Raw genomic sequence first — 26,579 nt, 5'->3', positions numbered from 1 at the left:
GGGATTTTGAAGAAACTGACAATTTATAACTTGTATACATTTTGTTATTATGTCTTTTTTTTTTATTCATGTCCTCGTTTAGGAGCTGTAGAGGCGAAATATAAAGACGCAATTTCTTCGTCCGTTCAGATTACCATAGGCCTACACTTTAGTTTTTTAACAATGGTGCATCGAAATTTTTACTGGCTAGCCCGTGCTGAGTGTATATATATATATATATATATATATATATATATATATATATATATATATATATATATATATATATATATATATATATATATATATATATATATATATATATATATATATATGTATATAATAATAATAATAATAATAATATAACGACATTCTTGTTTCGAGTAAATTGCTAAAGAAAGCACTGGATGATGTCAAATTCAGAATGTCCTCTAACCTGAAATTCCAGAGTGAATGGCTCTCTTGTCATGCTCGTTGTTTCATCATAGAAATTAACACAGATGGGACGATACCGTGTATCAGGATGGAGATACGAGGTCTGTTATCCTGATGATCCTGAATACGATTAATTTCCAGTTTAATGGGGACGGCCAAAGGCTAATTCGAATCTGCAAGATTGTGTATAAGCAAACACTTGTTATAGAAGACGTTTCCGAAATAGCGTTTTAGCAAGTTTATCTATTTATTTATTTATTTATTTATTATTTTTTATTGGAAACGTTTGCCTAGAAAACGCTGAGTTAATGTTCAATTTTTAAACAAGTATTTTTTTAATGGGTTTGTCTCAAAAACGATACTGAATTTGCAATCTTTCAACAAAAATTCATCTTCAGCAGTGTCCTGAGATGTTCAGTATTTAAAGTAGCATTTTATGCGGAAAAGAAAAGAAAACGTTGATAAATTTTCAGGTGATATAATTCTAGTTCCCGGGTAAGCAGCAAGAAGCGATTAATATTTTGTAAGCAATAAGAAGCGTTTAACATTTTGTAAACAACAAGAAGCGTTTAATATTTTGTAAGCAACAAGAGCATTTAACAAGCTTTTAACATAGTGTAAGCAACAAAGAGCGTTCAACATTTAGGCACTAGAATAACAGGTCCTCTTGTAAGCTCTCTTCAGGCTGATGACTGCAGGCCCCCCCCACCCCTCCTTTTCCTTCCCGTAATACGGGGTATTCCGCGTGACTTTCCGAGGACCCTCCGGGACAAAAAAGGGTGTGTAAGAGAGAGATAAAAGTGTACTTAAGAGGTGTTTGTACTTGAAGGCCCTTCGTGGTATGCTTGAGCGCCACGAAATCACTCCTGGTTGATGGTTGGCTCTGGTTAACGCACTCTCTCTCTCTCTCTCTCTCTCTCTCTCTCTCTCTCCCCTAAAAGATTTCTTGCAGTTAGATGTTTTCGTTGCTTTCCTTTGGTTAAGTTTATGCGTTCGTAAACCTGTTGTATTTATATCCGATTTTTTTCTGTATTTTCGTATATCTTTCTTTGCCAATTAACTTTTGCTGTATGTTCCCTTTCGTGTGCGAGTTAAAGTTCCATTAAAATCATGTTTTGAAGGTTTTTCTCTTCCCTTATGTTTTACGGTTTTTTTTTATATCTTATGTAGTAAGCTTGACTTCTACTTTTATTACACCAAAATGGATGTCAGTTGCCTGTAATTGCCTAGATATTCAAAGACCTTTTCATCCCTTTAGGCTTTTGAGTCCCCATTTTGATAACACGGCACTATTTCCCCTCTACATCATTATCGCCTTCCGTGGAGCGTTTTATGGGTCCTTTTGGATTTTTAATTATTTCTTCATTAACAACATGTCTGCAATCTTGCTCGGGGTGAATAGGACTTCCGACCGTAAGGACTTCGCTCCGCGAAGGGGGTCCTTCTCGTTTCAGTCGACGGGGCGTGGGTGCTAGCTCTGAAGGAGAAGAAGAATGGAGGAGATGAAGGAGAGAGTGAGAACAAAAGGGAGAGAGAGGAGGAGGAGGAGGAGGCGTAGATAGGATTCTTTGATCTGTTTCCCCTCGCGGAGATGATCGCGATGCCTGCGCAGGGAGTAAGAGGGGAAATTTGTGAAGGCCCCGTTGCGAGATGTTTTTCCATTCCAAAACAAACAGGGTTAGTTCGGGTCAGGACATCGTTGTTTGGTTCAAAGGAAAGAGTATTGATATTTTTATTATCCTTATTATTCCCAGCGTGAGATAAATAGGAGGCTGTGGAGCGCATTGTTTACGCCCATCTTGTGGCTGAATAAACGCCCTCTCCCACATCACTGCTTTGTTTTGTTCTTCATCAATTTCGTCCGTTTTTTATCTTCTCCCCTCGTGTGGCGAACCCGGATGCAAGTCGCGAGATAAGATTTGTAATTTTCTCTTGTTTGTTTCCAGATGCGCAAACAATTTCACAAAACATTTATGCACACTTCCATCTTCGCTGTCAGCAAGTTTGACAAGAGTTAGGGAAAAAATAGATAAGAAAAAAATCCCCGCCCCTGTCACAAACACGCACAACAAACATGACTCATATGTTTGTGATAAATGCTGCAAATAGATTAAGTCGTCTGTAAATATTACATAAAGATAATTTTGTTATTTTCTTTTCATAATTAATAACAGTATAGTGTTATTTTTTTATTCTATTTTAGTTTTGTTCTGAAAAAAGATGGTGGCATAATTAATTAAGAAATTGATCTGATTACGACATTGTTTTTTGGAACCATCTCTCTCTCTCTCTCTCTCTCTCTCTCTCTCTCTCTCTCTCTCTCTCTCTCTCTCTCTCTCTCTCTCTCTCTCTCTCTCTCTCTCTCAGCCTATGACACAAAGAACCTTTGTAGATTTCGCTGATATCGAAGGATCGCACTAACACGAAATTGGTAGAGAGATGAAAGGTTCGATATGAATTGTTTTTCCTTTACTCTTTTTACTGTTGAGTGGAATTGATCCACTAATTCAATTTAATTTTTTTATTGGTTCGTTTATGTTTTTGCCCTATCTTTGCAATAGGAATCCTTTTGCAATACTAGTTTCACAATACTATAGTAGATTCACATCAACCGTGCATTTGATGTCTAGGTCAGTCCCTTACCACGCTCCTGATTGGCTGTTGATAAGTCAATCACAGGGCTGGAAACTCTCAGTCTCTCTCAAGTGTTCTCAAAGGCAGGATGTATGTTCCACTTCTCCTGAGGGATACTTTTGAAAGACGTATCCCTCAGGAGAGGTGGAACATACATCCTGCCTTTGAGATACACTTGAGTGAGACCTGAGGGATAATTTTGAAAGACGTATCCCTCAGGAGAGACGGAACATAGATCCTATCCATGTGAACTGAGAGACTGAGAGTTTCCAGCCCTGTGATTGGCTTATCAACAGCCAATCAGGAGCGTCGTAAGGGACTGGCCTAGACATCAAATGCACGCTTGGTGTGAATCTACTATAGTTACATACAGATTTAATAGAGATCTAAAACCATACTCCGGTTTATTTCATTAGTTTGTTGATATTTTCGCTTTATCTCTGTGACGTTTCGTGTCAGAATACGAAACGATCAAACCCTTATTTAATGTCAGGACCCACTTGACGAACAACGAGAACCCCGAGCGATATGATCAGTCACCTTCTAATGTGGAGGAGAATTAATGACATCGTATTCAGAGGGTACATAAATTTACCGAGGGGGCACTTATACCTCTTTCCTCGCCCCCTTTCAGAATTTTCTTGGATAAGACTTTGGAAGGGGACCAAAAGGGGTTAGGAATGACGGAACGTCTGGTTGATTAATCAATCAATCACTGAATTGATTGGCACGGTGATTAATGGTTTTGACGTCGGAGCGAACGGAGCCGTAAACTAATATTTTCAATGGTCCGCTCGGTTATTTTTGAGTACAATAACTGATATTCACTATAGATGTAGGTGTGTGTGTGTGTGTGTGTAAGTCAAACACTGTGTGAACGAAATTGTTGATCACAGTCACTAGATTACTATTATTATTATTATTATTATTATTATTATTATTATTGAACTAAGGAACCTCCGTAACGAGGCTATAATAGTGACAATTACAAGCCACAGTAGTGTTAAAAATGTATTTTTGTACAATGTTAAAAATGACTAGGAGAGTCTTTCGGATATTGCGCCGTATCCCTCTTCAGTCCTCCCACTGAAGAGGGTTACGGAGCAGTATCCGAAAGTCTCTCCTTGTAATTTCCTCTCATGGATTACCAAAATTTTCAGCGCGAATTAGTTGATTACAAATTGATTTTTGGACGAAGTAGTGTTTTTTTTATATATTTATCTATTTAGTAATGATTCTGTAAAGACATTGATATAAAAGATATTATTGTAATTAACAAATTGAGGAGATATATTGGGGCGGTTGTATTTCCATATTTTGTGTGGATGCGTATAAGTACCCATTATGAAATTTGAATGCAAAAGCTCCTGTATGGTTATTCATATTTTGATTATAGAAATTATTTTTTTCTGATAGGGCAGTTATCGGTGAGGTTTCCTAACTTGAAGCCATTGAAAGGGTAGACACTTAAACAATAGAATTTAGTACCGTTTCTCATTTACTAACCAAAATAGGCGCCTCAGAGGCGTGATCGGTATGGTCTTGGGCTACCACCTCGGTGGCCGCGAGTTCAATTCTCGGCCATTCCACTGAGGTGTGAGAGATGTGTCTTTCTGGTGATAGAAGTCCATTCTCGACGTAATTCGGAAGTCACGTAAAGCCGTTGGTTCCGTTGCTGAATAACCACTGGTTCTATGCAACGTAAAAACACCATACAATCAAACAAACAAAACTAACCAAAGTAGAGCATGGTCCGAATGAAAGAAATGTCTCTTCATTATTTTTCCCGAGCAAAGAACTAAGCCAACGTCTCGTAATGCAATAAGCGAAGGAAAATAAAGCAGAATTTATTTCCAACCGGAGGATTTCAGTAATGCGAGTCACAAGGTGTGCCCCCAGAAGTAAACAAAATGCAGTGTGGCGAGATTGCCAGTTACTTGCTTTGTTTGTCTCTTGAACGAGAACAGTTTACTTTTCCTTATTGTACCGTCGGTAAATATTTGCGTCTTTTTCTCTGTTTTACCGCACGGTTTATCTTTTTATTCGTGGGTGGCGTTTTGCTGTCTTTTTTCTCGTGCTTTACTAGATAGTAGTTCGTCTTTTTGTTTTGGGCAAGTTTTATTCTTTTGTACCTTAGAATAATTTTGTTTTTATGTTATATAGCAAGATTTCACGGGATGGAATTTAGCTTTTACCTCTTTGGTTATTATGCAAAAGTTATTTGCGTGATGATAGACTTAGTATGTTCTTTTATTTATGTCTTGTTTTCCGTGTGATCATCTTTTACTTGTCCGCCATCCACAAATATATATATAATATCGTGATGTGATAATATTTATAATAATTATTATTATTATTATAGCTAGCTCATGTGAAGAAAACCTTCATATAATCTCTCTTCCTCCCTCTCTCCTCTCTCTCTCTCTCTCTCTCTCTCTCTCTCTCTCTCTCTCTTTCTCTCTCTCTCTTTTCTCTCTCTCTCTCTCTCTCTCTCTCATAATATATATATATATATATATATATTTTTATAAAAAATATATATCATACCAGAGTAATGTAATATATCACTAAGAAGATTAGATAACTAAAGATCTGATTTCGATATTTTTCAAGGTTTCAGAATATTTTAGGAAAACTTTTAACGACAAGGGAGGTATATATACTCTATCTATTAGTTGACATTTATATTCAATGAATAATTTTAAATGGTTAGCAGGTTTAGGATATTAGGTCTCCCCCCACCCACCCAGATAATTTTGTTAATAGCTTCTGGTATACAATATTTTATCGTATTTTTGGAGACCCATCTATCCTGATAAAATCTTTTAATTATTTTATTCTTCCATTTTTTTGGTGTTCAGCATCTGACCTTCATCTCAGATAATATTGATATATTTTTATCAGCATTTTTACAGGATTACTACCAAACAGATACAAATATAGAAAATACCAGTTTGTGAAGAATTTAATTTGTAATCAACAAATGGATTCAGTTGGACGCTTGCTGTTGTTTTAAGCAGTGATGAGGTCAGTGTGTGTCTTATTATTGCAGTAATGACTCAGTTATCCCTTCTAAGTCGAAATTTTCCTTATTTTTCAGGTGACTGCGGGAATAGGAGGCGGTACGAAGTGACCCGATACTGAATAAGGACCGAAGAGATACAGTGTATTTGTGCGTGTTTGTGTGCATGAATATTGCCGTAAGTCCAGTGGGAGTTCTTGAAGTGTAACGCTTGAAAAAGAAATAATAAGTGTCCTTTGTGAAGAAGAAATAAGAAAAAAGTAAATAAATACAGGCACTTTGACCCTTGGATCCAACAGGTATTGTCCCTTGTCACTTGATTAAAACAGGTGTTCCTCATTGGCCAGGTTGTTTACGTGATTACTATCGACTTTTTTTATCTGAGCTGAACGAAACGAACAGATTGTATTTTGCAGAACTTGGGGCAACAAAAAGTAAACCTTCTGTTTCGAGTTTCCTGTGTGGGTGAAGAAAAACTGAGGAAAAAACGAAAGCAACACAGCTGTGGGAAAAATAGATCATTAAGAATTAAATTTTGCACGAATTTAAATTGACATTTTAGGAAAAGTCTGGCAAAAGTATTCTGCCAATTGATTTATGCGTATAAATATACATGTGGACTTCTCTGAGCGACTTACTACCAGACAGTGAAGATAGTAAGGAAGTATTCGGCGATCTTCAGGTGAAAATTTGTAGTAAGAGACTTGCGGCGACCCTGAAGAGATAGCAGATAACAGACAGACAAGAGACTCAGTCCCGAAAGTGAGACTCAAGCGTGGAAGGTGAGGCCGAGCCTTAGAAGCCCCCGAGTCCGAAGGAGCCTCCAAAGTGCGTTACAAAAGTAGCCTCCCCTCCTCGACGTCCGCCTCTGCCGCGTATCCCTACCGCCCACCTCCTCGCCCCCTTCCTCCGCCTCCTATATGCAAACGCCAGCGAGTTCCCGTCGTTGCCACCACCTCTTCCCCCTCCTGCGCCGCCCCCGCTCACCCGCCGCCGCCGCCCCCGCCGCAGCCTTTACGCAGAAGGGACCGGGTGTCCATGTCCTTCTCGGTGGCCCCGGGATCCTCGTATGCGGGCGCTTGGACACCTGACCAGGATTCCGTCGTTTCGGGATTCACCGACGCCAGTATATACGCGTCGCTGCAGAGGCATCCTCACCAGCATCATCACTCCCCGTCGCAGCAGCTGCCCTTCGGAGGGCAGTTCTCTCCCCAGACTCCGATACAGCATCAGCAGCAGCAGTTCCAGCAGTTTCATCCCAAACACAAAAGCTCCTTCGTCGCCCTTAGGAACGTCAATGCTCGTCCACTCCACAAGAGGGGAAGGTGGGTCTCTCTCTCTCTCTCTCTCTCTCTCTCTCTCTCTCTCTCTCTCTCTCTCTCAAGTTAGTTTCATTGTAAAATAATTAGATCCTCGTTGGACGAGTGGTTTGCGTGCTCCCCTACCAATTCGGTAGTCGCGAGCTCGAATCTCCATTCTGCCAACGTTGAATCAGAGGATTTCTGGTGATTAGAAATTCATTTCTCAATATAATGTGGTTCGGATCCTACAATAAGCTATAGGTCCCGTTGCTAGGTAACCAATTGGTTCCTAGCCACGTAAAAATATTTAAGCCGGCCCACTCCTGGGAGAGCTGTTAATCAGCTCAGTGGTCTGGTTAAACTAAGATATACTTTGTCATGTTACTGGTAACACTGGATAAACTCTACGCACAATTGCAGCCCATTTCAAAACCACATCAAAATGTTGCATGTCCTGCTTCATACTCCTACTAAATTGTATGAATATTCTCAACTGAGATAAAATGTATGAGAACCATTTGAGATAAAAGAAATGTAGTAGTATCAAACCTAGGGTTATTGGGTAATACCAGTGGTGTAGTAACACTGCACACTACTCAGAATTGATACAAATTTTAGAAGTCAGTAATCTATCCGATTTAATTTCGTCAAAAATAAAGCTTGAATTGCCGTTGATTTAGCTGATGTATTCTTGAATTGTTTGAAAAGTAGTCAGAGAAACATCTTTGCACGACTACAAACAAGTCATATAAAACAAAGACATGGTGCTTCTTTTGCATGGAACCTCTTTGAATAATTCATTATGGTTAACGTATATATTCAATGTATATGTATACCCTTCAAAGTGACAGTAGACCCCTTTTCCGCCATGGATGTCCTTTATGAAACTTGGTACCAACTAAGAAAAAAAAAAAATCGATTTTTATGCGTTCCTTCTCTGTGTATAACTTCCGAATCGTGACATGTATTTTTACACCTGGGCACATAAACATTTATGCACAAAGTCATTTAGATCCGATGAATTTTTACTGTGATTTGTATACATCACTAAATTTAATATTGTGGACGGAAACATGACGGTCGTGTATTACAAAAATTCACTGGCTCGTGAACAAGCCGTGAAGCTCTAAAAAGCAACTTCAGTTAAATATATATTGCATATAGTATAATTGATTTGTTTTGACTCACTTATGTGATATTGCGTTAAGTTTCCAAGTAAAAGCATTAAAGAAATAAAAAAAACTTTATTGGTGGCTATACTTTTTACATACCAGTTTCAGTCATTCTCTAAATACTGTATTGAATAATTTGGTCTGTCATGCGTAAACTATATACCATATAGTCGGAATACTGTTATGAAAGATAGTTTGTTTACAAGTTAGGTAACAATGAATAATGTTTACAATACATAGATGCTCAAAAACTGTCAGTACATTAGAGGTGTGCGTTATAGGGCAGCCATACCTACCAACTGGGTATCTGCTTTTATGTTCATTGTACAGTAACATCAGCTGTATTTCTTATTCGTAGATTATCTTCCAAAAGTTGCATCTTGCCTTACTGCAGTGATTACGTCAGCACAAACATTATGCAAATTCATTCATGTCATCATCATCCTTCTTCAGGCGGGTCAGTGAGATGACAGCCGGCGTCGGAGGCGACGGTGGGATGGGGGGGGAGGTCATCGAAGTGCAGATCCTCCCCCAAGACGACAACTGGGGTGATAACACAACTGCTATCACTGGCAACACGTCAGTGCGGTCCGAGTCATTCCAGGTAAGTAATAGTAATAAGAGCTCGGGTGTGCATTTATTTTAATTGCCAGTCGTAGTTAATTACTATGTTCTTGTTGTGATGACTTCAGCGGTCAAGTAGCAAATGACATCTAATTTTTCTGTACCTGCCTCAAAAGGTCAATCCTAATAATGCGTACAAGACTTTTCTCGTAACTTTCAAAAGGTCAAGTACTTGAATAGATCTTGATTTTTCTCCATTGCCTTCAAAGGCTACAGTTACTTATATTTTTTTTATGTATACACTTCATTGCTCTAAACTGTCATTTGTCTCCCCCCCCCCCTTTTTTTTTAACTTTTTTATAACTTTTAAAAATAAAATAACTTTTTCGCATACAGTTTGTGAAATCTTAATGATCTAGGTATTTGAATTATTACCTAAGGTCTGTTTGTAAATTTATTTTCATACATGATCTGGCTCATGTAATTTCTTATTTTTGAAAGTTGTTTTTCTAGTTTCGATATCTTAAAGCAAGGGTACTTGTTTAAATGTTATTTGGGTGCATTTTAACAATAAACTACCATATCATGACTTCATTTTATCATCCCTTGATATTCACATCTCGCCCAGAGATATGCATGGATTTGTCAGATGGTCTTTTGAAGTCGAATATTTTGTTTGCAGGATGTAACTATAATCGGACGAGACCAAGAGACGGGTGTGACGTTTACCTGTCAACGCTATGCTGGGTCAGCCCTATGTGCCCTGGTGGCATTTTTGGCGTTCTTGAGGTAGGTGCTTTTGAAAAATAACTTCTTAGGTTCGAAATCTTGATATATTTATAGTTACGTAATCAGTGTTTTTTTATACTTCTACCCAGTAGATGGTTTCCTTTGGTCATGAAAATGGTTGGAGAATTCGGAACTAGTTGGATGAGAATATATAGAATTTAGGTCAAAGGTCAAGCGCTGAGACCTCTGATGTCATGCAGCGTTGCAACTGAAATTGACAGTAAAATTGTTCAAAAGGTGTAACAGGAGGAAAACCTCGCATTTGCACTATGAATCAATTAATAGGAGAGGGTGGAGAGTAGTAAAGAAAGAGATTATGAAAGGAGGTACAGTAAAAGGAATGAAAGGGGTTACAGCTAGGGGGCCGATGGGACGCTGCAAAGATCTGTAAGTCATACTTACAGTGCACCGCATGAAGTGCACTGACGGCACTACCTTCCTACGGGGAATAGCTGGATGAGAATATGAAACATTAGACAGAAAGTGGGAGATGAGTGGAGACTTATGAAAGTGAAAGAACTGGCAAGATGCAACAATAATGATTATGATGACACACCATTTCATCTCCTTGAGCAGTGCACTTCTCCAGCTTTATGTCCGATCTGTTTATGAAATATAAAACAGAATTATATACTTTTAATACACATATTTGTTACTATATATGTCAACTTCCCTTTATATATATATACATTATATGTCAATATCAAATGAAAGATATCAGCCATAATCCAGTGAGCATTGATAAATCATCACTTTCTACACATTGGTCATCTTTTACTGGACCTTGTCAGGGAGATTTCATATTTTGGATAAAAAAAAATAGTTTAAGCTATAGTAGATTCACATAGGCAGGATGTATGTTCCACCTCTCCTAAAGGATACTGTTGAAAGACGTATCCATCAAGAAAGGTGGAAAATACATCTTATCTATGTGAACTCTCTCGAGAGACTGAGAGTTTCCAGCCTTGTGAATGACTTATCAACAACCAATCAGGAGCGTTGTCCTAGACAGATGCACGGTTGATGTGAATGTATTATAGTGTAGATTATTAACACATCAGGGGTGTCTCGTCCTCTGAGTTTTTATAAAAACTTAGATTTTGTTTATTTATCAAAAGTTTGATCGGATACCAACATAGTAAGTATGTTGTTTGCATTCGACCTAGGTAAAGGTCCTTTTTCTCTTAATTCCTCCAAGGACTAGGTGAAACATGAAAGAAACCAGTACCAGTGTTTGATTTTCTTCATTGGACATTTTCTTATGTGGTAAAGTTCTCTTTCCTTCTATTTCAGCCCCATCGCAATGGTATTAATTCCTCGACTAAACGTTATCAAGCTAAAGAATGATCATCTCAAATGCGACTCTGAATGTGATGGCCTTCTTATTAGCTTCTCCTTCAAGCTGCTGATCTTGCTTCTTGGGTCATGGGCTCTGTTTTTCAGGTAAGTGACCTTGAGAGAAAAGTTCAAGTCTAGTTTTCGAATTCACACTCTCGACGTGGTTCGGAAGTCACGTAAAGCTGTTGGTCCCGTTGCTGAATAACCACTGGTTCCATGCAACGTAAAAACACCATACAAACAAACAAACTTTTCGAATTAATATAAGTAATTATGAACATTTCAAGTTATAAAGTATGTAGGCTAGTTGTTAGATGTTTTTTTTCTCTCCACTTAGCCAATTGTTTTTTTTTTTCTCTCTCCACTTAGCCAATTGTTTATGTCAGAATATGCAAAACTTATCTTACTATACAAAATTGCTTTTATTTAGCATTAGTTAAAATAGATTTACAATATTAACTGTATTTCTTTAAAGATAGAAATCACATTCACCATTGTGCTTGAATAATTCTGTATACTGTTATATCAGAGGGCCGAAGTGTTTCAAATCTCATGAATTAAAACGATGACTTAATCCTTTTTTTTCTATACCCGCAGGCAGCCCAAAGCCACAATGCCCAGAATATTCATTTTCCGAGCATTAGTGACAATGCTTATATTCGTCTTTACGTTTTCATTCTGGCTCTTCTACGTGGTGCGCATCTTGGAGAACAAGGATGAGGTCAGGATTGTCTCTTTTTTAAACTAATAGATTAATGATGGATTATTTTAATTTTGGTAGATTTTTCAAATTATTATGTTTGTTAATATTTCTTCCTCTATGAGATAGGTGTGCCAGTGATATTATACGTGATTTTGGCAGGATACTTGATACAGTGTGAAGCAATTGGTTGACAACTGTTTCATGTACGTAATTGATCACAGTTCAAATTGTGATGTCTTTTTCTCGAGACCTATAAATTTCAAGATCATAGCGAAAAATCTTGTACTTTTTCATTATCAGCACTTTAAATATGTATACTGGGAGAATGATAGCAAATGGTAATGTAGGCCCAATTGAAATTTTAAGCTTATTTTTTCACATTTGAAAACTCAGTTACAGTAGTTTCACAGAATTCTAATTTTTTATAAGATAAATTGTAAAAACATGGAATGGTTAAGTAAAGATTAGTATGAAGTGCTGAAATACTTTTGGATGACATGGTTAGCTATCTTAGTTTAGAAATTCAGCAATGCCAGCAGTTAGTGGGGAAACAATTGTTGAATTACAGATCATAACATTGTTCTGGCTGAAAATGCTTTTCAAATGTAGTCCCTGAGTATTCCAAGATTTGGTAGGTCCATTAACTGGGAAAAGATACAAATTGGAGCCATACAACAACTTTTTGTTAAGCCTTTACAAGTTTCACATGTTACTGAGGACAATAAAAGTTGAATTTGCTGTTTTTAATGAAAACTTTGTTTATTCAAAGTCTTCAGGTTTCTCAGATCAACTTGTGATGTCTTTTTCTTGAGACCTAGAAATTTCAAAGATCCTAGAGAAAAATCTTGTACTTTTTCATTATCAACACTTTAAATATGTATACTGGGAATATGATAGCAAATGAAGTGTGTACTGGCATTACAGTAACAATGGCTCTTCACTCCACAAAGCATATTGTAGTCAAATAAAAAAGATGGTACTTTGTGAAAAGTATAGAATGTCTGTATATGAATAATGATCATTTTTTAACCGGAGAATTTCAATCACTTGGTGGATGGGAAACTTTAGGATATAACACTAAAATAGAAGGTGGAATTTGTGTTGTAAAACATATTTGCTAGCATATGCAATACCCTTAACAGGTTAAGTATCGCTCCATTGTGTACTTTGCCGTGAGTCTTGTGGACGCACTCCTCTTCATTCACTACCTGGCTGTGATCCTGCTGGAGCTCAGACATCTCACACCACAGTATAGCATCAAGGTCCTCAGGTCACCAGATGGAGAGAGCAAGTAAGATCAGAGAGTCGTGAATTTTATTTATTTATTTGTCTATTATCATTCTTCTTTCAAATTTTACTATCATTGCATCTCTAGGCAATAACTAGTTTTCTTTCAAAACTTCATCTCTAGGCAATAACTAGTTTTCTTTCAAAACTTCTGAAAGGAAAATTCTTCAATTGAGATTCAAAGTATATATTTTTCCAACCTCAGCTTACAATGAATTACTTGCAGAGGTTTCCACTATCTTTTTATTGACACTGACCTGTGTCATCTTAAGTCTGTTTTAGCTCAAAACTAAAATTAGAATACACTACAGTAATTATGTATTCTGATCATTGTCATTTAGTATTTTTCTTATTCTTGTATGCTCTTGCCAAAAATTTTTTTTTCCAGTTCTTGGAAAAACATCTTTCGTACTGGTCTTGTATAAAGGTTTGTTGTACTGGTTATCAAAATGTTCACACATTAGTTCTTCAGTATTCTCGGAGTATCATGGTACTGTATTACAATATCATCATAATTTGGTCCAGTGATTAGGTATGAATTACTTATTGCTTATTCACTTTTGAAAAGTAGCAGTCATTTTTTGTTTGGTACATTGTATGTGCACCCAGTGTGATTATACATGTACATATAGTATTTGCTATACTCCACTGCTTATTGTTTGTTTCATGAGTGTTGGTTCATTCTTTCTTTCTATGCTACTATCTATGTACATTCTCTTACAACTTTTATGTAAAAGATTTTAGTATATTAATATATTTACAAGATTTGTTTAGATTTTTTTTCATTCCATATCGTCTTCATTTGGTCACAAATTGTGGTTCTACTATTATTAGTATGATATGATAAATGATTTAACCAGACCATTGAGTTAAAATTCTTAACTCTTACAAGGCTGGCCTGAGTGGCTTGTTCTTCATGTTTATCTTAGATCTTATTTGAAGTGTTGCAACTCATTGATTATTTAATAATTGAGTAAACCAAAAACATTCAAGATTCTAGTGAAGTTTGTTTCCAGTATGAGTTGTTGGTTGAAAATGAGGCAATCAGTATGTTTGACTTAAAGTTTTGCCACCCTTATGGCACTTATTTTATTGCAGAATTCTTGAAAGACTGAGAGAAAGAAGGATATTAAGAATTTAGTTTGAAATAAGTTCTTGCTTCCTTCCACAATACTAGTTATAAAGCATTTAGATATTTGTCTTTAGGGAATTGAGTTGAAGCCTTGTATTATGCAAATGTAAGTTTCCTTTGAATAATGTCCCCAATCACTTCATTGCAGGTGGTATAACATTGGCCAGTTAAGTGTACAGAGAGCTGCAGCTTGGGTTCTGGAGAAATATTACCAAGATTTCACAATCTATAATCCTTACCTAGATCGTGTGCCATCAAAGAAGAAACACTCAGGAAACTCCTCTTTCAAGTATTATGATGTTGATGGCAATGAAGAAAATTCAGAGGTCAGCCAAATGCAATGCAATTAACATTGTGATTTTTTTGTAATGTTGTTCAATGCCATTCCTGATATGCATGTAGAATTTATTTTCTAATTCAAGGTGTATATTAACTATATTGTAGATACATGGAAATGGATATTTTCACAGTGGTAAACCAAAGTAACATGAATTTACATTCTGTAAGCTGACCACCCTGGTCAGCAAGAGAAAAATTTAAAATAAAAATAGAAGTAAATTAAATTTTAAAGGTGAATTTACATCAATTTTACATTTTAAGTTATTGTATCAATGGCTTTATGTAATACTTACGTCATTTCAGTTATTACCAAACAGCATTGTCCTTACATACAAGTTAGTTATACAGTAGGAATCATTTGAGATACTACATGTTGTCAGCATTCTTGATAACATTGTAGAGTTAGATGTTCTCAGAAATTAAAATCACAAATCTGTTAGTTCATAACAACATCTTAGAGTTAGATATCCTCAGAAATTAAAATCCTAAGGGAGAACTAGTTTAGAAAAAATGTTTTCACTACCAAAACTAATTGGGATGTTCTTTCAGGATAGCCTTTTCAAGTTGCATCTTAAATTTCAACGAATAAAAAGAATTAATGTTATGGATGAAGTGCAAAAAGTGAAAAAAATATATATATTGTTGAAGTGCACGTGCTTTTCTCATGGATTTAGAAATGTGGTAATGGACAAAATTCTCCCAATTATTTATCAAACTATCAATGGTCAACATTCTTATGTGGATTTTATAAATAATTCCTCATTCTATAATAGGGAATATGATAGAGTGAAGATTAAACATAATCCATTTAATAAGCTGATAAATACAGTATTAAGCTAGGCAGAAGCTATCTTTGCAGCAGAAAGAGATGAAGAAGGATTAAATCAATAAATTTTAAGTCTTAATTAAATTGCACTACCTTATATGCTTTTGTACCATAAATTTACTCATATTACAGATATACTAGTAAAAGACAGGTACTGTACACTACTCCATGAACAACACACTGTTAGTATAGTATAATAGACTTAATATTATATTGTATTTCTGTAATACTTATCGTACTGATTGATAATAAACAATTGTTTCAGGGTCATACCAGAGCAGTATTAACTGCAAGTGCCCGGAGGCGTGATTCTGCGCATAACGAGAGGTTTTATGAAGAACATGAATATGACAGAAGAGTACGAAAGCGCAAAGCAAGACTAATCACTGCAGCTGAAGAGGCATTCACCCACATAAAGCGTATGCATGAGGAGCAAGGTAATGTTCATTACCATGCCTTAAAAAAATTTTTTATTCAAGTTTTGATGTATTTATTTAACTATAATGATTATTCTGTTGACTCACCATGGGTTACTTGATTTTTCCAAATGGTTTTGAGTTCATGACAAGAGCTATTTGAGCAAGGATCTCAAAAATAGTCTTAAAGTCCACCGGGAATAGAATTGTGAGAAATAAATGCTGTATACAAGAAAATTTAAAATTCCACAATTTAATTTTAATGCTTAAATATTTGAAAGAGTAAGGAATAAATAGTGAAGCTATTTATATATTTAATTTATTCAAATGTTTCTTAACTAAAACAATTTTTTTGTTCCAAACAAGGTAAAAGGTGCTGAAATTACATTTCACAAAAATGCATTGTGTTAGTCAAGAAGTGTTGTCAGATAATATTGTCTTCACCAAAAACATTTACACTGTTGTGCGTATATGGATCACATTTTGAATCTTCTTGAAAATTTTAGAAATCAATCATTTCATGTTATTTTCTTGACTGTTATCACCTTTTTTTTTTTTTGCTGAGTTGAATTTTTTTTATTATAATTCCTCTACAGAAAATAGCAATATACCTTTTACAATTTATATGTAAAAAATAAGGAATTTCAATAAATCTGCCATTTAAATCTCAATAAAAATTGAATAGACAACGGAGCCAGAACCTGCAGTGAGAATTGGAGTAAGATAGCAAAGAACATTTCTATAAATATGTGAAGGTTCTGTGAATAAATACTTTACTCTGTAAAGAGTATGACTTTCAAAACCTCCATTACTGTGCATATTATTGTACCTCAAAGTATGTAACTTATTCTTGGGTGAAAACTTGAATGAGTGTTTCATATTTTGAATAAATTTACGAAGAGAATAGTATTGACCTGAGATTAGGTTTTGCTCTTCATAACAGTAGTTCTAAGAACCAGATATATTTGGTTTTATAAAACTGACCTGTGCATAATCTTTTATGGTCTTGTTTCAGGTCCAAGTGTTCCAATGGATCCTCATGAAGCAGCACAGTCAATTTTCCCATCCTTAGCCAGGGCCTTGCAAAAATATCTTCGTATCACCAGGCAGCAACCAAGACACACCATGGAATCAATTTTGCAGCATCTTGCAATTTGCCTAGCACATGACATGAGTCCTCGGGCTTTCTTGGAAAAATATCTAGTATCATCTCCAGTGATTCAGGTAGGCCTTAATTTTTAAAGAAACAGGTGGAAAGTGAGTAAATTGATAATCTGATAATGCTGCGTAAATCAGAGCAAAATGGTTTGAAAGTAGCTGACCACAGAGGCAGATACTAATGCCATTATTATTATTATTTTTTTTTTAATCTTTTCACCAACATATGGATGTACCCTAAAATTTACAAACTTCATAATTCACTTATATCAGGTCTTCTTCCCTGTTAAGTGTACATCATTAAATGGGTACCCACTTATTTACTACATCACAGTATCATTACTGCCTCAACTACCTCATAATGCAGATGCACTGGTTACATGGAGGGAAGGGATCTCAGGCTTGAACTACATTTTGGGTATGATTTGTCAACATTAGTGATTGAGATGGTCTATATCAGTATGTATACTGACAAGGCAGAACAAATTATCATTTAATGAATGTTAGCCAGGCATAATAACTTATATGTGTTACTGAGTTATAATTGCCAGATATGCATCACAGACATGGTCACAGAAAGTAGATAGGTCAATGAACAACACTTTGGGAGAGAAAGACATGAGAGTAGATACAGTCGTAGTAACTTGTCACGAGTGAGATAAACCAAGTGTAGTCTTGAGACACTGTATTTAGGAAGGACAGTAACACTAACAAGTATCTCAGTAATATGAAGATCAGTAATAACACAAGAAGATTTGACATACTGTAAACAAAGACTCAATATCAGTACAAATTTGATCATGAATCCAAGTAACAAGGAAACTTTTCAGTTGTTTGCTTTTCCTCTGAACATTTTGGTCTCTTCTCACTTAGCTGCCTACTTCTTTGTCTTGCTGTCAGTCTGAGCTTCATTTAGGAATGAATTCTTTAGGTAGTTTTGTGAGACTGATAATAAGTCAGTGATTTGGTTAAAATACCTTATTTTAATAACAATATATGTACTGTATAGACACCTGAAAAGTTGAAAATAGGTTTTATGGAACAGAAAACACAAACCTCTTATTTTGGTAAAAGTCCTCCTCCAAACCAGGAATTACACACACACACACACACACACACACACACACACACACACACACACACACACACAAAATGGGCTCTCCCTGCAGGTGTTTTAAGGTAACTGATATAATAATGGAATCAGTGGCAGAGACAACAAGTAAAATAGGGTTCCTGTAGTGGGGATACTCACCAAATTTTTTACAGAGAAATTTCATTTGGATTACAACCCAACCTCATCACCAGTGTATTACCAAGTTCATCCAGGCCACTGAGATAAAATAATACCAAAGTTTGATTTGAATGAGTTGTTTTTACCAATTTTATGATAAAATTTTGATGTCCCTCATTTATGCTATTTGAAATGTACTTAAGCTTTTCCAGATTCATAATCTTCTGTTATATCCTCAAGCATTAGGCCAGTCTTTTTTTCCCATTTCTTAAGGAAGCTAAATACCTAAAGTAATAAGTTGACTTTTGCATAAAAAAGCCAGTGCTGTCATGCATTTTTCGTTATTATGTGGTGTTGAAATATATTTTTCTATCACTACAACAGCCAGTCATCAAGTCAGTTTTAATCCATGTAGTGGTATTTCCAGTGTTATGCACATAGCTTAGCATAGGTCTTGAATATATACGTATATTCAATTTTTGAAAATTAAATATATAATTTTCCTATATGTCTTTTAAAGTCTTGACTCTGTAGTGTTATTTTTGGGACATTATTTATTTTGAGTTTGCAGTCGTCTTTTAATGAACATTTGACTTTTTGAAATGTTGTTTTAGTTTTCTTAATATCTTTTGTTACAATTATGCATGTTCTTTGAAACTCAGTGGTTTGGTTCATTTGTTTTAAATTAATTTTGTGAATGGTACAAATTAAGCCTTTATAGATTTCTACATTTATATGCTTCATTGATTATTATAATATATACAGATACATATATAATAAAAGCAATAATGTTACAGTTAATTTTCCATTTTCATCAGATGTTTTCTTATGTGCAAATGTCATATTGTCAGTTTATGTTAATTTAACAGTAAATATCTCACAGTTGTTTAACATTTTTCATTATTACGGACAGTATTAAAAAAACTTTTTTATTTACAGAATGACAAGGAACACCGTGGAGTTCAATCATGGGGCTTGGTATGTGAACAGTTGCTGTCTCGTCCCATTGCCAATGGCACTATCTTTCAGCTGCGACAAGCTGATGTATGCTTACTTTGCACAGTTTCTAGCATGCCCCATTTCTCAATAGCCGAAGAGATTATACACCCTAAGAGCAACAAGTTTGTGCTTCGGTTGAACTCTGAGACTAGTGTATAAATGTAGATAACTTATTTCAAGGATTACAACTTATAAAATGCTTACCATTGCTACTGATACTGTTATGGAATGCTCTTTTTTTCAAGTTAATGCCAAAGGTAGTCAACAAAGTGATTGATTAAGCCAATAATTGGCAATCAGTTGTGTTCCTAAAGTACCATGATACTGTACCTTAATGGTCTTGTGATTAATAGACATTGCAAGTGTGGTAATATGTTTACCTATTCAAGACTTCTAGGATGATAAAGCTTTACTTCTTATATACTACTACTACTTGCATAGTGAAGTGCATTTGTAACTTGTACTTCCAGTCACAATACTTTTGGTAAAGTGGTGTCTTGAATGCATAATAATTATGTGCTTAGAATGTTCTTATGGGGACAGATGCTGCTGATGCTACCAAAGTTCTTACTACAAGACTTCTTGGAAATTGAGGTTAAGGAAATGTCATGACCATTGAATTACTGAAAACTAAACATTTTCCTTTAGATGTAATGTTCAAACCCTCCTGAATACTCTTTTGTGTGTACTAGTTGTTCCCTCATCATATTTATTTGTAAATAGTCAAGTTCTATGTCCCAGGTAAATATTTTTAACTACTATTTTTCTTTCAAAGAAAAGGATACATCAAAATCATGTCAAATGTACAGTATTGCATCATAATTACTTAAAACAGCATCCCATATTTTCCTTTACTTACAAAAATATACAAAAGGAATCATTTTAATTTTTTATTGTTATCAGTACTGAAATGAGTTTTGTCTGTACTTTACAGAGTTCTGCAGAAGGCAGACAATATGCAATTGAACCACAGAGACTTTTTATAGACTAGTGTATATCATGATTATATGTTGTAAGAGAGTGATGCCATATGGTTGTAAATTAAGTTGTTAAGGTACATTTATATGTGGCTGAATATTCAACAGTTCAGTGTAACCTTGCAAATACAATGAAATAAGCAAGCATGTACTTTCTCACATTTATGAACAAGCTTCATTGCTTAGGTTGCATGAACTGAGGCTATACACTATATACCTCTCGTCTTGAAAAAGAAAAGATGAGGATTCTCTTCCAATGAGAAGTCTCATGTCAACTTTGTTACACAGGTCAATTTTCTTGTAGTTCTGTACCTGTGAAGTTTGATTTCTCATAAATTATAATACGATTCATAAAGACTTTATGTAGGCTTTTGCTCAATGAATGTGTAATGTTGATAAACGATAATTTCATATTGCAGGATGCTTAATTTAAAAAAAAATTTCATTTTAGAAATTCTTTTCTATATTTAAATTGACAGTTTACATTTGGAGTAGATGATGTACTTCAAGTCTGCGTTTGGGTATTTTGTGTACATTATTTCATAATTTTAGTGCAATAATGTAATTATTTTGTGGATAGCCAAAGGAGCAATTTCATTCATGTATATATTTGTACATACTGTATTAATGTTATTTTTCTAGCTCAAAAAGTACCTTGTTATTTATTTCTGATAATGTTATCGCATTATTAGCAAACTCTTAGGTGTGATTATTTTCAGCAAGATTCCATGGTACAGTACACAATGTTTGAAGTACTACATGTAAGCCCTTTCCATATCCATATATAATGAGAAGTTTATGCATCATCTACACTTCTTTTGGTGTTTATTACCATAGGACTTGCATATACTCAAGTATGTGTTGTTAATGTATGTTTATGTGTCAGCAAAGTCATGTATTTTCCATAATACAAGCTTACTTTAATTATAAGGCACAAAATGCTTTGGCAGCTCAACCAGCAGAATTTCTGGGTGACTGAAGACAGTGAAGAACAACTCCCTCTCAGTGATAGAAGATGGAGGCAAATTCTGTAATGGCAAACACAGAGTGTCAGTCACCAGTAGTCTTTTTTCCTCATGACAGACTTAAATTTAGTTCCTGTTTGGCATGGTTACAAGCCGTTTTCTTTTCAACAAATTCTTAAACATTCTTTAGTTACCTCATGTTAGAATTATACAAAAAGTATGTACTATATAGTTATGTAAAAGCAGCATAATTTTCACACCATATTTTGTGTAAATTATTATCATAATCTGTGGTCTTTTTAGGCATATCATGTTTGTAAAATTACTTTGTAAAATAGACTAGGAAGTGCTGTTTATATTAGTCAGTAAAATGTAAAAAATATCTTGAGTAAATTATTAATTAACCTTCTTTTACCTTCCCAGCTTTGTGTGAAGCCATCATGGTTGTAGATGAAGTTGTACTTCTAGTGAGTGCATGTTTGGTTTGTGATTGGGAATTTTCAGCTCATAGTGTTTGTGGTGTGAGAAAATTCCATTGTCACCTCATGAGAAAGGAAGGTGCTCACCCAAAATCCAATGGAACTTCTTGTGAGAGGGCTTCTGAGATCTCTTCTCAGAAGAGGAAGAGCTTGACAAGGAGAACAAGATAGAATATGAATACTTTCGTTTCTTCACCTAACTCCATCTGCTAGTAACACTCCTCTAATGTATAATACATGTTAAGGCAGGGTGTCGGAGAAGTTCAGCCTATGCTTGATACCTCAGGGTATTTCTATAGGCAAGACAATTGCTAGAGTAGCATCAAGAGTACAGAGTCTCATTCACCCACCACCACTACTTACCATAATAACTCTACTTTGTCTTGAGTTTTCATGACTGATTCCAGCTTGCACCAAGGAATACCCCCCGCATAAAGGGTGAAAATCTGTATTCCTGCAGGAACAAATATGACTTTTGATATATATACCTTTATGTACTGTACTGTCCATAAAAAAATGGGAACTACAGCTTTACGTACATGTAATCTACTCGTTTCCATGTTACACTTTTACATAAAAGCATTCATTATTTATACAGCATAATACCTTGTGATGACTTGAATGTGACATTTTGCTTGCTAAAGTGTCATATGATTATTTTTTAATATACACTTTCTATAAAAAGACAAATAGTAATTTGTATATCGTTGGATTCCATAAAAATGTTTTTTGTGTACAAAAAACATTTAAGGGTTACATTATGTTCCGTCAAGCATAGGATCACTGATGTTTGAAGAACTCACCTAGCAACTTCACCTTTAAAGTCTTTGTTATGAAGCATGGTGTAAGTATATCTAGCAGGTATGCAATACTTACACTAACAGCTGTTCAGTCCAGCAATTGCTTTCCAAATAATCAGGTTACAACAAAATGTACCTGCAGTAGAGTGGCATTATGAAAAGATTAAAATACGTACACCAGTAGTCATATATTAATGACTGCAGTACTTTCGTCTTGTGAAAAGCAAGGGACTAATGTTTAACAAGCGAGACATTTACCAGTTGATATAGGATAGATTTGTAAATTTTCCAAGCACTGCCTGTTGTTCTTTCACACATTTTTCACTATCTTTGTGAGGCTGTGCTGGAACTCTTACATGACTCCATCCACAGTTTCTTTAGTCAGCTGTACTTCTATTGAAATTGGTTCTTCACTCCAACAGACGTAAAAGTATTTCTGGTATTGTAAGGTAATTCAAGAAATTTATACCGACGCTTAAATTAAAATGTCTTACAAACATGTGCCACTGTTTTTATACCAGCCACAGTCTACCAAGCAGCCTGAATTGTTAGGATAAATCCCTGTAAGAACCATGCGACTTTTTTCTTCTTTTTTTTCAAAGTTAAAAAGGAGACTAGGTTAGGTTAGCATGTATTCTTATAGGCTAATTACCAGTACCTTTGGCTTATTTTCGTGATATTGGTTACGAATAATTTGCACTTGTTATGAACGCTTTAAATTACCAGTTTCAATGTTATATTGGGTTATATTTTCTTAATACTGGATATCAATTACTTGCATGTATTTTGAAATAAAAAAAAAAAAAATCGTAGACTATTGCCTTTTTCGAAATAAACGACAAACATAGTCTTCATTTGGCTGAAATGCTAGATTGTCTCCAGGTCTGTAACAAAATTTGAGGTTCTTGGCAACTTCGTTGGATCGCCTGTTTGTAGCTGTCAGCTGTGTAAAAGTGTAACCGTAAATTCGTAATGTGTACTAGCCAAGTAGTCAGCAATTAGTTGGTGTCGCGGTCGCGGAAGGATTTTCGATGACAGGTCTCAAGAAATGACAAATAACGTTGTAAAACAATAGGCTAGTATGTGGCTATTGATACTGATCTTTGGTGTTCTTTTGTTTTAGAGTAATCTGTTATGCTAAAACCGAACCGATTAAAGATATGCTATCCATATCCAAAACACGTTTTGATATCTGCCAGCTATATTTTTTGGCCATGTTTACATGTGGCCCCATTTTTTATGTGGAACTTTTTAAAGTAATTGAGCAGATATTAAAAATACCTTTCTGTGATCGTCTCCGAAGGAGCTCTAAAAGTACAGAGAACAGCCTAGTAATCCTGGAGGAGCTACCATGTAAGAAAGTATGACTACAATTATGATTGTATTTGATTGCCATACATTTTCGTTGTCCTCGTAACTGTGAAGTTGTGTAGAATTTACATCGGGTCAATTGGACAGGGGGCCTCAGCTCATCACCAAAGTAGATCTTGGACCTAGAAGTTACAGTAAATACGGCATTACAGTCCCCAAACATTGTATACAGTCAAGCTCAAATCTGAGGCGACATGATTCTTTGTCGATCGTCCAAAATCTCAAGACTCAAAGTAACGTTTTTTTTTTTTTTTTTTTACTTCTGATGTCATACGTGTCGACAAATTGAATTCACAGTTTGTGCTATTTTCCACGTTGTTATAAAAATATGACACTTTATGAGATTGGTATAATTAGTGACTTGTGAGGTTTGAAGTGATTTGATATGTTGTTGTTTTTTATTAAGCTGAAAGTGATTTGTTAAGGTTAGCGGTGCCGGCAATGATAGCGCGCTTAAACTCCTCGGGCTTGTGAAGGTAACCACGATATAATAATGTTCCTGTATCGTGGACGTAACTACCTCTGGAGCATTATTAAGTAGACCTAACAAGCTAAACAGTCATAAAATTAAAGAAAGCTACGTTTATTATAAGTATGTAACCCTACTACCTTTATCGCTTAAAGTCATAGGAGATAGGATAGAAGCATTGAAATCGCGAGCCACAGGAACTTTACATAAAACTTAGGTGCAGTGGTGTGTTAAACAGTTTTTATCGTTTTCTTCTAAGTCTATTTCAGAATTTGTAAGAGCCAAGTTGCTTCACTCTGTTTAGAATTTGACATTTTCTCTTGCGTTTTCATGTGTTTATAACATTCTTACAGCAGCTTTAGCCATTATTCCTTGGAGACATTCCATAGGATTTTTACAAACAGTACTACAGTAAAGCTGTTTCTTAAAAAGGGAACGTATTTTTTTTTTTTTATGCTGACTTTTCACAGTACTTCTCACTTATTCGACAGGAAGCAAAAAAATGATATACCCATGCGCGTGCATTTTTCATTGACTGGTAATACTCGTAGTTATACAATGAACAGTCTTTGATATTATTCCTTCTATATATGTGAGTCTAAAACCAGCCATAGGAAGAACGCCCTCGGGATTTTTAAATCAACGAACGTGTTCATTCAAGTTAGCAGATGTCTTTCACTGTAGCAGAGTCATAATTCTGACCTCTATCTAGGCTAATTCGCCACCCTGTGTGGTAAAGTATACTACTACGAGATTCAGGGCCTCTGTAACACGGTTTTTTCGCAATAACTTTTTATCTATGCATTTCATAAATATAACGCTTATTCAGAATACATATTATATCAACACATAAATTTTGAGTGTATTCTGCACTACGTAGGTTGAATAAATTTGGTACTTATAATGTAAAAGTGACCTTTTTTGAAGACGGGCCAACTTACTCAGAGAAAAGGTTTCGAACGCACTCGTTACGTAACTTATGACATAATTTCTTCCCTCTTTCTCGATGGATGATTAGCTATACGTAACGAAGGCTAAACCTCTGGCAACAATGACATACAAATTTAAATACAAGCGAAGCAGTACACCTTTATGAACTCTGGAACCTCCCCACTGATAATTATCATAATGAACAAACCACAAAATATGTTAATAAATACAAAAACACTTCGATTATTAGTCTAACTCCCAAATAAGTTTCCAAAGAAATTACAGTCTACTTTATAGGTCACAATCAGATTGACAAGATGTAGGGAATAGTTGGTAATTACCAAAAACATAGTAGACAAGCTTGATTTGATAACTGCTATATCCAATGTCAAGCAATTTTTATTTATTGGCTATCTACCTATTTACTGAAAAAAAAATAGCCGGTACCATATATTGGCTTTAAACCTTCACCAATAATTATCGTCAGAATGATGACTTCATGAGGCTCCACCCACTTTCGCCTCGTTATAATTCAGGATAACACCGAAGGCTACCGTGGGCATTGTTGGATTAGAAAATTTAACTTCTGGCTATAAAAACTAATTTCTCGAGTATTTGTAAGAAGTGCTAAATGATCCCAGCAGTTGGTCTAAACGTTTAATTCATGTATATTACTGCTGTACTGTTGTGGCACTACTGCTAAGTAGTATTACTACGCTAGCACTGATACCCCACCCACATCTATGTATCGTTCCGCCATTCATAAAGTCTTTGGGTTTCAGAGCCGGTGGCATTTCTGTCTGGTGGATGGGCGGGGCAAATTTAGTCAAAAGGTGTTTGTTTACCTTGCTTACGTAATGAATGTTTTTCGACTCTTGGCTCGTAATCATTGGCCATGGCGTCGGCTAGATCATTTTTACTCTATCAAAATTAAAACTATCGGGTTTAGGTTATTGATAATGCTGACAAAATTTGTGTGTGGTTGTAAAATATACATATGTCAACTTTCAGCTACATCCGATGCTTTGACAAGGAGCAAAGTCCAAAAAACCGTGTTACAGAAACCCTGAATCTCATAGTAAATTGCTTAGTTAAACAGAATTGCATTTTAAAGAGATTTTTCGTTTAGAACAGATAGTTAATCTGACGAATGTATGTTTTAAGATAAACAAGTTTATAGAAATATCTTTTATTAGTGCTGTACATTTTTACAAATTCGTAACTACGATTACTGAACCCCACATCTCTATATCAGTGAATAAC

At 35.4% G+C, this 26,579-nt stretch overlaps 1 protein-coding gene across 4 annotated transcripts in view; it reads left to right on the top strand.

The window, feature by feature from the left end:
• Positions 1 to 21,651, top strand: part of LOC135202465 (vang-like protein 2) — a 455,973-nt gene extending 434,322 nt beyond the window's left edge. For all 4 annotated transcript variants that reach the window (XM_064231871.1, XM_064231870.1, XM_064231872.1 and 1 more), the window contains 10 exons: positions 6,149 to 7,395; positions 8,997 to 9,147; positions 9,790 to 9,896; positions 11,190 to 11,339; positions 11,832 to 11,955; positions 13,080 to 13,228; positions 14,505 to 14,682; positions 15,787 to 15,958; positions 16,953 to 17,161; positions 19,266 to 21,651. In XM_064231871.1, coding sequence (XP_064087941.1) covers positions 7,109 to 7,395; positions 8,997 to 9,147; positions 9,790 to 9,896; positions 11,190 to 11,339; positions 11,832 to 11,955; positions 13,080 to 13,228; positions 14,505 to 14,682; positions 15,787 to 15,958; positions 16,953 to 17,161; positions 19,266 to 19,484 — 1,746 coding nt within the window. In that variant the 5' untranslated portion in view covers positions 6,149 to 7,108 and the 3' untranslated portion in view covers positions 19,485 to 21,651. The remainder of the gene's footprint in view (positions 1 to 6,148; positions 7,396 to 8,996; positions 9,148 to 9,789; positions 9,897 to 11,189; positions 11,340 to 11,831; positions 11,956 to 13,079; positions 13,229 to 14,504; positions 14,683 to 15,786; positions 15,959 to 16,952; positions 17,162 to 19,265) is intronic.
• The last annotated feature ends 4,928 nt before the right edge of the window (positions 21,652 to 26,579 follow it).

This window comes from Macrobrachium nipponense, chromosome 30, assembly GCF_015104395.2.
Source record: "Macrobrachium nipponense isolate FS-2020 chromosome 30, ASM1510439v2, whole genome shotgun sequence".
NCBI classification, from domain to species: Eukaryota; Metazoa; Arthropoda; class Malacostraca; order Decapoda; family Palaemonidae; genus Macrobrachium; species Macrobrachium nipponense.
This window is presented reverse-complemented; position numbering and strand designations above follow the sequence as displayed.